We start from the raw sequence: 10402 nt of genomic DNA, 5'->3' as shown, positions 1-10402 counted from the left end.
CTCCCGGGGCTGGGGGGGGGTCCCTGCATCCCTCCCGGGGCTGGGGGTCCCTGCATCCCTCCCCCGGGGCTGGGGGTCCCTGCATCCCTCCTGGGGCTGGGGGGTCCCTGCATCCCTCCCGGGGCTGGGGGGTCCCTGCATCCCTCCCGGGGCGGGGGGTCGGCCTACTTCCGCGACGAAGGAACACACGGAGGCCACTTCTAACCTCCCAGAAACAACCCGATCCCCAACCAGGCGGGGCCGGCTGTCCCTCGCGCGCTCTACGGTCACACCACTGTTCACGACGACAGGTGCGACGTCTAGCTCTAAGCTGGGACACGCGCAGCTGGCACGAGCTCCCGGGATTAACGCTACGTGGGCCGTGGGCCACCAAGGGGCCGCCCCCGAGTCAGGCGTGTGTGCAGGAACACGTGCGGCGCGCGGCGGAAAGGGGGCCACCTGCTGGATGCTCTGCACCGCAGAGTCGGTCTCGTCACCCACGCCGGACAGCACGGGCTCCTTCTCCGAGTACTCGCTGAAGGTAGCCTCCTCGGGCACCGGGGCGCCTGCCGCCTCCGCCTCCGGCTTCTGCTTCCTCTTGTGGGCCCTCCTGGCAGCTTTCGCGTGCTTGCCCTCGGCCAGCTCCTCCTGCTCCAGACTCAGCTCGGGCTGCGGGGACAGAAGGCTCATCAACGTCAGGGTCACTGGGGCGTGTCCCCACACTGGCCACGGGGGTCCCAGCACCGTCCCGGCCACCTCCCTAGGCCACCACGCTGCTGCAGGGAACAGTGACCGCGGTGTGTCTGCTCCTTTGCGCCTCCAGGGGTTGGGGCGTGTTCCTGCCGGGTTCACTTTCTTTTCAGTGAAGAAAATCACACAGAAGTCGTACTTCTAAGAGCCGCGTCTCGCGCTGGCACGCGGACCAGCGTTTCGGCCTGGTGAGCTCGGCCCGAGGCTGCAATGCCTCTCGTGTCCACGCTTCCACCCCCAGGCTGAAGCGAATGCACGAGACAAACGATCCTGGATCGTCAGGATGGCTCTGACCCCAAGAACTTTACGGTCACCTCCTCTGGGGACAGCAATGGTGGCCAGCCATAATGGCGACCCCACAGAGGTGCCCTGCGCACTTCTCTGGGCCCGTCCAGGGCGCACTGCCACACTGTGGCCGACCTCCTGAACCCGGCTGACGCCACGACTGAGCTCAGCATCGCAGAGGCCACTGGGCAGCGGTGGCCGGCAAGGCTCTCCAGACTAGTCCCCGACCACGCCTCCTGGGCCCCTGATGCCATCCCAGGTGACAGGATCCCACCCAGTGACAGACCCAGAGGAAGCCTGCCAGGGCCAGGCCATCGTGGGGCTGCCCTCACAGGGGCTGGACGCGGGTCGTGGGCCCCTGGTGCACCCTAGGCCTTCCTGTGCTCACTCACGACGGCCCAGCACCTGAGCACCGTGCTCAAAGCGCCGTTTCCAGTACAGGGATGTGAACGTGATTTTAAAGGAATCAAGAGCATGGCATATTCCCTTTACAAGAAAAAACCATTTTTATGAAGACATTGGCTAAAAGTTCATTTAATAAAGTTATTTGGTTACCACAATCTAATTACGCTAAGCTCTTATGGAAACCGTGATAGTTAATTTTATGCGTCACGGAGGCTGGGCTAGGGCGCCTGGGGGTTTGGTTGCCCAGCAAAGATGCTGTGAAGGTGTTTTTTAGAGGAGCTTGACATTAAATCAGTGGACTCCCAGTAAAGCAGATGAACCCCTATGGTATAGGTGGGCCTCACCCAATCAGTCGAAGGCCTTAAGAGGAAAACCTGAGGTCCCTGGGGAAGAGGGACCTGCGCCTCGAGGCAGCCGTCAGACTCCAGCTGCAGCGTGAACTCTTCCCTGGGTCTCAGCCCACCCACCCGCCCTGCAGATTTAGGACTTACCAGCTTCCACGATCACATAAGCCAATTCCTTAAAATAAACCTAACTTTGTCTCTACACCCACACCCCCTACCGCTTCTCCAGGGAGCTTGAAGATTACTGTCTATTCTCTAAAATGAGATACCTCAGTATTGAAAACGACGGAAGTTCTGGAAACGTTACAGAAACTAGGAGACGTTCCAAAAGGCCTGGGGAGAGAGAACCTACTAGAAAACGAGAGACGTGGGTGAAAGGAAGGGACTCGGGGGCCTGCCCAAAGGCCCCTCGCAGCACCCGTCTGGGCCCCTCCGCCCCACCCCGCGGGCCTGCTCGTGCGCACCTGGACAATGCCAATGGAGGAGGCATCGATGGTGGTGGTCTCCGGGAGGTGGTCCAGATCATCAATCCTGACGGCCAGGACCTGCGAGCGAGCACGGGTGGTGAGCCAGGGGACGTCGCGCCAGCAGCCGATTCGGTCATTCTGACCCAGCCCAGCTCGGTGCCGTCTGGCCCCGGCCCTTCCTTCCCTCACCCCCGTCTCCCCGCGTTTCAAGTTTCTGTGATGCTCTTACACACGGGGCGGGGGGGAGGGGAGAGGGGTGCACCTGTCTCTTTTCTGCCTTTTTTTTTTTTTTTTTTGCCTCACACCATATGCCTCCCGTAGATGAATTTTCTGTGACTCCTCTGTTAGCTCATACGATAAGCGGGGGCAGGATCGGATACAAACAGCAAACCTGTCCCATGAAGAATCACCAAAAATGAAACGGTTCCACTTTAAACTCTACTTTTCAACTGGACACAGGTACGGGAACTTGCTCGCGTCAATTCGGTGGTGAGGTGACCCCTCGCCCCCGCCTTCCCTCCATGAGTCACACTGCGGACCCTCAGGCTGCCACGCGCTCCCCTGGGGGCCACCAGCCCTCCCATGGCTCAGGGGTGTCCTGCCCCTGATTCTCACCCACAAGCCAGTTCACGTGCTGCTGTGCTGATTAAGGGAACTAAATCCTAAGTGGGACAGTGCAGCGTTGAGTGCAGAGAGAAGGGGCCCCCAGGAAGGCACGGTACAGGTGAGCCCCAAGAAAAGGGAACGCGCGTGGAAAGCCTACGTGGGATCGGGGGGAAAACCGTAAGTCTGTCTGCGAGGGTTCTTCGCCCGGACAGCTTTGCAAGCGCCTTTACGCTTTTGCCCAACTGAAGCAGGCGGGGAATCGTGGACTAGACGCGGTAGGTGCGGCTTCCGTCTCCTTCACCAGCCGCCTCCCTGCTGACACACACACTCTCGTACAGCCTGGTGTCAGCGGCAGCACGAACAGCCACAGCAGAGCTCGCCCAGGCGTCCCCAGGACCCCGCCACGTTCTCTGCCGTCTGGGGTCACCTCCTCCGCGTGCTGTGCTTCCTGCGGCAGCTTTACCCCTCGTCCACCTCCTGCTCTTCCCTCGGTCTCCCACCCTAGACGGCCAAGTCCAGGAGGGGGAGACACATCCTGCCCGGCTGGCTGCCCGGGGCTCACCAGCAGCGGCTCACGTGTGTGTGAACGACACAGAACGAAACACAGGAATGGCCCACGGAGACCAGGACGAAGCCTCGGGGAACGGAAGAGGTGGGAACAGAAGGGCCACCACGGCACTCTCGCTGCCCTTGGACGGTGGGTCTCCCCTTCCGGGACGCTCGTTTTGCCCAGGGCGGGTGTGTTCAGGCAGGCTATGCAGAACACTGCCCCCCTCTGAGAAGCAGGCACAAGAAGGCGACCTTGCACAGCGATCAGTTAAGTAGGAAGCGATCTTTGGCCCCGGCAAAAGGGCTCGCTGGACAAAAGCGCTGGCCGAGCACCCCCATTAACCAAGGCCTCTCTCTGCACCCAGTGACCCACGTCACCTACCCGGTCTGTGAAAACCGACCTGCACGCTCTTCGTGAACGCCCGCAACTACAGACGCTCCCGCAACAGAGAACTTGCACAGGCTCCAGACTCATCGCGTGCCGGTGGGGAGGGCGCAGCGCCCACCCCGCGCCCCGAGACCTGGACGTCACTGTGGCCGACAGGGGTCGGCCGAGGGGACGCTAACACTCGGGCTCCCGCAACCCGGCTGCTCTGCAAGGTGAAAACCCTGGCTGGCTGCTCGCGGAAGAGGGAATTAAGAGGAGCTCAGCGGGGGGAGTCCCAACTACACAGGCTCAGCTCAGAACGGCTCCGGGCACGGTGCGGGGGGGGGGGGGGGGGGGGGGGGGTCCTGAACTGGCCACGGGGGGGCGAAGCAGGCTCCAGAAGGAAAAGAAACACCTACTGTCCCCACATTATGGCAGACGGTGCTTTTATGATGGCAAAAGTCATCCCTGTTCGTTAAAAGAAATTCTTACAGATGGAGAAAATATGAAAACAAGAAATTACCCATAACTTCACCACCAGGAGACCACGGTGCAACACGGTCTTCTCTTCTTTCTGTGCTGACCACTTATTTTATTTTTTTTAATTTATTTTATTTGAGAGAAAGAGAGTGAGAGAGAGCACGGTCGGGGAGGGGCAGAGAGAGGGAGAGAGAATCCCAAGCAGGCTCTGTGCCGTCAGCGTGGAGCCCGATGAGGGGCTTGATCCCATGAAGAGTGAGATCATGACCTGACTGAAACCAAGAGTCAGACGCTTAACCGACTGAGCCACCCAGGCGCCCTGATCAACCTATTTTGCACAGGTGAGCACCGTGTACACACACATAGCACGTAGGACACGCGGGACGCATAGCGCGTATACGCGTACATCATGCACCCGCTGCAGCCTTCTTCTTTACGACGGCCGTTTACAACTGTATCTAGAATTCTCTGTGAAACGTGTTCACAGAGCCAAGCACATTGCTACACTGTCACGAGTTTAACCACATTTCTCCTGCTGGAAACCGAGAGGTCCAAGCCATCATTTACAAAGCACTGGGACAATACCGTCCTGCCGTGTCCCAGGAGGACATCCAATGGCCAGAGTGCTGGACGCGTGCGAGCCAGCACGGTCATTTTTAATCTAAAATTCTCCTGCTAATCCAACACACGGCGGATAGCAGCTTCCGCTAACATTTGCATTTCCGGGATTTGGCGGGATTGAATGCTTCTTTCTGGGTTTGAACCTTGTAGATTTCCTTTCCGCGCGTATGCTCGTTCTTATGGCTTCTCGTTGAATGGCTATCAGCTTTAATATCAACAACTTACACCTGCTAGTGACAGGAATCTCTTGCACGTATTTCCAGTCTGCCCTCTGCTTATCCTTTTGGACCACGGAAGTTCTAAGTGGTACGCTGTTCAGACAGTCAAATCTACAGATGTTTTTGCTTGCGACTTTTCCCGCTGATTTTACACTTGGAAAGTCTTCCCCCGAAGTGATCTGATGTCTGTTTCCCTGCATTTCTTTTCTAGTTTTGTTTTTCAGTTAATTCTCAACAAGATGCTAGCAAATTGAATCCAATAGTACATTAAAAGAATTATTCACCATGACCAAGTGGGATTTACTCCTGGGCTGTAGGGGTGGTTCGATATTTGCAAATCAGCCAACATGACAGGCCACGGTTGATAAAACCACATGATCCGAAAGAACTGTATGATCCTCTCAATAGATGCAGAGAAAGCAGCTGACAAAATACAGCAGCCTTTCTTGATAAAAACCCTCAAGAAAGTAGTGATAGATGAAATATACCTCAACATCATAAAGGCCATATAGAAAAGACCCACAGCTAATACCCTTAATGGGGAAAAATTGAGAGTCTTTCCCCTACGATCAGGAATGAGACAAGGATGTCTGCTTTCACCATTAACTATTTAACATGGTACTGGAAGTCCCAGCCTCAGCGATCAGACCACAAAAAGAAATAAAAGGCGTCCAAATCGGCAATGAAGAAATCGAACTCTCACTACTTGCACACAACATAATACTCTATGGAGAAAACCCAAAAGACTCTACCAAAAAATTGCTAGCACACATAAATTCAGCAAAGCAGCAGCACATAAAATCAATGCACAGAAATCCGTTGCATTTCAATACACCAATAACAAAGCAGCAGAAAAAGAAATCAAGGAATCGATCCCACTTACGGTTGTACCCAAAACAATAAGATACCTAGGAATAAAGCAAACCAAAGAGATAAAAGATCTCTACTCTGAAAACTGTAGAAAGCTTATGAAAGAAATTGAAGAAGACACAAAAAAATGGAAAAAGGTTCCACGCTCCTGGACAGGAAGAGCAAATATTGTTAAAATGTCGATACTATCCAAAGCAATCTCTACATTTAATGCAATCCCTATCAAAATACCACCACAATTTTTCCACAGGGCTAGAACAAACAGTCCTAAAATTTGTATGGAACCACAAAAGACCCTGAATAGCCAAAGCAATCCTGAAAAAGAAAACCAAGGCTGGGGGCATCACAATTCTGGACTTCAAGCTGTAATCATCGAGACAGTATGGTACTGGCACAAAAACAGACATGTAGATCAATGCAACAGAATAGAGAACCCAGAAATGAACCCACCACTATATGGCCAACTAATTTTGGACAAAGCAGAAAAGAATATCGAATGGAAAAAAGACAGGCTCTTCAGCAAAAGGTGTTGGGAGAACTGGACAGCGACATGCAGAACAATGAACCTGGACCACTTTCTTACACCAGACACAAAAATAAACTCAAAATGGATGAAAGACCTAAATGTGAGACAGGAAACCATCAAAATCCTAGAGGAGAAAACAGGCAGCAACCTCGTTGACCTCGGCCAGAGCAACTTCTTATTAGACATGTCCCTGGAGGCAAGGGAAACAAAAGCAAAAATGAACTACTGGGACCTCATCAAGACGAAAAGCTTTTGCACAAAGAAGGAAACAGTCAATGCAACTAAAAGGCAACCAACAGAACGGGAGAGGATATTTGCTAACGATGTTACCTGTTAAAGGGTTAGTATCCAAAATCTATGAAGAACTTCTCAAACTCAACACCCAAAAAACAAAAGACCCAGTTAAGAAATGGACAGAAGACGCTTTTCCAAAGACGTCCAGACAGCCAACAGACACATGAAAAGATGCTCAACATCACCAATCATCAGGGAAATACAAATCAAAAACCCCCATGAGATACCACCTCACACCTACCAGAATGGCTAAAATTAACAACTCAGGAAACAACAGGTTTTGGGAGGATGCGGAGAAAGGGGAACCTTCGTGCACTGTTGGTGGGAATGCCAACTGGTGCAGTCACTGTGGAAAACACCATGGAGGTTCCTCAAAAAGTTAAAAATAGAACTTCCCTACGGCCCAGTAATTCCACTATAGGTATTTACGCAAAGGGTACGAAAATACAGATTTGAGGGTGCACGTGCACCCCAATGTTTACAGCAGCACTGTCAACAGTAGCCAAACTATGGAAAGAAATGCAACGTCCACCAACTGATGAATGGATAAAAAAGATGCGGTACGTATATACAACGTCATATAACTCAGCCGTCAAAAGGGATGAAAACTTGCCATTTGCCACGACGTGGATGGAGCCAGAATGTATTATGCTAAGCGAAAGACATCAGAGAAAGACACAGACTGTATGATTTCACTCATATGTGGAATTTAACAAAACAGATGACCATACGGGAAGAGGAGGGGGAAACAGAGAGGGAAACACCTCTAAGAGAGTATGATAGAGAACAAGCTGAGGGTTGATGGAAGGAAGGGGGTGGGGGTGGGACTAAGGAGGGCGCTGGTCGTGCTGAGCACTGGGTGTCGGACGTAAGAGAGGCATCATTAATTCTGCTCCAAAAACACTATTGTGCTGTATGCTAACTAACTAGAATTTAAATAAAAATCTGAAAAAAAGACTTAAATAAATGAATTATGCAAATGCCCCAGATCTTCCTTTGGAACAAGCGCCCAGGCCATCCAGGGTGTGCTTGCCTCTCTACAACTGCTCCCTCCAGTCAGCACCCTGCTCGGCCCCCACGCCATGTGGAGACTCCCCGTTCTGCACTCTGGATTAGCCGCTCTGGAGGGAGGAACAGGGGAAGGGAGTCAGCGTCGTGCTCCTGTCCTGCTGGAATTCCAATGAGAACATAATCTATGACCCTACGGGGCGCCTGGGTGACCCAGGCGGTTGAACATCCGACTCTGGGTTTCAGCTCCAGTCATGACCTCACGGTTGTCGAGGGATCGAGACCCATGCTGCGCTCTGTGCTGACAGCTCGGAGCCTGCTTGGGATTCTCTTTCCCTCTCTTTCTGCCCTTCCCCCGCTTGCTATCTCTCAAAATCAATAAACAAACACACTTTAAAAATCTAGAATGTTAGCAAGAAATATGTTTGAGGCTATTCATTCATTCACTGCTTCCCAGGTGCAGGCACTGCAAGTCAGAGGGGAAGGTAAGGCCCAGGCCCCGCCTTAAGAACTGTGGGTCTACGGAGGGAGACGGGTCTGTGAGTCAGCACCGGGGGGGTCTCGGAGCAGGGGCAGTGTGCACCAGACAGACGGGCAGAGTAGGGGGTGGGGTCTCTGAGCAGGGGCAACATGCACCAGACAGGGGGCGGGGAGACGGAAGCACGGGAGTGGGGGTCTGGGCGGGAGGGGGGGGGGGGGGGGGGGGGCTCTGACACCAGACAGAGGGGCAGGGGGCAGGGCGAAGTCAGCACTGCGGCTTCTCCAAGTAGGTTCTGCGCACAACAGACAGAGGGGCGGGGAGAAGGAAGCGTGGGCGTGGAGGGGTCTCGGAGCAGGGGCAGGGCACACCGGACAGGGAGGCGGGGAGGAGGAAGCGCAGGGGTGGGGGTGGGGGTAGGGGTGGGGGTGGGGGTGGGAAAGGTCTCAGAGCAGGGGCAGCGCGCACCCAGACGGGGGCGGGGAGAAGGAAGCGCGGGCATGGGGGCGGGGGTGGGGGTGTTGGGGTCTCCGAGCAGGGGCAGCGCGCACCCGACGGACGGACGGACGGGCGGGGGAGGAGAAGGAAGCGCGGCCCGCCCCCGGCTTACCTCTGGGTGCTTGCGCCGCATGTGTCTGCTCATGGACGCCCTGGTGGACACCTTGGTCCCGCACAGCTGGCAGCTCTGCGCCTCCACCTTGTCGTGGGTCAGCTGCACGTGCTTCTGCAGCATGTACTCGGTGACGTACTTCTTGTCGCACACGGAACACGTCCACTGTTTGCCCACTTCTCGCGCACGCGGGGAGGAGACAAGATCGTGAGTGGGGTCGTGCCACGGCCCCCAGGGCGGGCGAGGGGGGTGCCTCGCGCCCTGCACGCGCTGCCGGGGTCACCTGCCGGGTGAGGCAGGGGACGGGCAGGCCAGCGGCCTCTCCGTCGCGGCGCACGGCGGCGCGATGCTGCTCCCACATCTGAGAGTCCGAGAGTGGGTGCGTGGGAGTGCTGGAGGGCTGATTTTCAAGGGGCAGGGGCCGCCTGTGGAGGCAGCACACCGAATCGTCTGCACACGCCGGCCCCCGCCGCGTGCAGCCCGCCGCCCCGCTTACCCGTGTGGATGAGCTTGTGGGTCTCCATCGTGTTCCTCTCGCTGAAGGTCTTTCCGCACAGCTCGCACATGAAATCTTTGATCCCTGCGGAAGACGGCGCGCGAACGTGGGGCAGGGGAGGGGGGGGGGACCTCAACTCCACTCCTCGCCCGAGGGTCCCCGTGGGTGCCCAGGACGCGGGGGGGGGGGGGGGAACGGAAACTGCAGGAGACCCCAGAGCAAATGCTGACCCCACGGAAAAGCCGGGGCAGCTCAGCGAGCACCTCCCTCCGCGGAGGGTGGCGTCGCCGCCCGGCCGGACCCGCGGGACCGCCGTCCACCCCAACGGGCAGAGCCCACGCGGTCGGCCGTGCTGGGCATCAGCTCCCGGTGAGGGAGGCCGGACACCGCACCGCAGAAGCTTCCCAGGGCCCCACCCCGGCCGCCCCCCGCCCCGGGAGCTCAGTCTGCGGGGATCGGCCTGGCGAGCACGGGTAGAGCCCTCAGACCGCGGCACCCCTGACGCGGACAACAAGGTGGACCCTCAGCACGTCTCCTAAACGGGGTCTTCCCCGGAAACGGAAACAAGGAACGCGATTTTAGAGACCCAGTCGCTCGGTCCCGGGAGTCTGTGCCGAGTCCCTGCGTGTGCGGGGCCCCGAGCTCGCAGAGGGGCAGGCAGGCACAGAGGCAACTATGTCCTGGTGGCCAATGTGCCTGCGGAGCGAGACGGAACCCGAGGAGGCGCGTGGCCCAGTCCCCGGCAGTGACACAGCTCCCCAGAAAAGGCGCAGAGAGTCTCCCATGGGCTCCCCGGGGAAACGAGGGCATCCGTAATCAGCCAGGGACGCAGGGCCAGTGGCCAGGTGGTGGCCTGGACCGCTGTGGGGGCAGTGAGCGAGGGGGGCGCGCGGGTGGGCGGGGCTGGACAGTGCGGACCTCAAAACCCAGGTGAGGGAGGACACGGGCACAGGGAGAGGTTTCCCTGGAAGTTTCATGCACAGACACACCTGGTCACCAGGGGGACCTCTGAGCTCCCACGCCCCCTGGTTCTCACACACACGTTTATC

The 10402-nt window shown here is 56.5% G+C and overlaps 1 protein-coding gene across 2 annotated transcripts in view; it reads right to left on the bottom strand.

Moving 5' to 3' along the window:
* The window catches only part of PRDM15 (PR/SET domain 15), a 66429-nt gene that overhangs the window by 3116 nt on the left and 52911 nt on the right, over positions 1-10402 (bottom strand). For both annotated transcript variants that reach the window (XM_049627797.1, XM_049627798.1), the window contains 4 exons: positions 9354-9437; positions 8858-9033; positions 2228-2308; positions 439-648 (listed from right to left, as the gene is read on the bottom strand). In XM_049627797.1, coding sequence (XP_049483754.1) covers positions 439-648; positions 2228-2308; positions 8858-9033; positions 9354-9437 — 551 coding nt within the window. The remainder of the gene's footprint in view (positions 1-438; positions 649-2227; positions 2309-8857; positions 9034-9353; positions 9438-10402) is intronic.

Source organism: Panthera uncia, chromosome C2, assembly GCF_023721935.1.
Source record: "Panthera uncia isolate 11264 chromosome C2, Puncia_PCG_1.0, whole genome shotgun sequence".
NCBI classification, from domain to species: Eukaryota; Metazoa; Chordata; class Mammalia; order Carnivora; family Felidae; genus Panthera; species Panthera uncia.
Note: the sequence above shows the minus strand (reverse complement) of the source record. Positions and strands in the feature narration are given on the sequence as shown.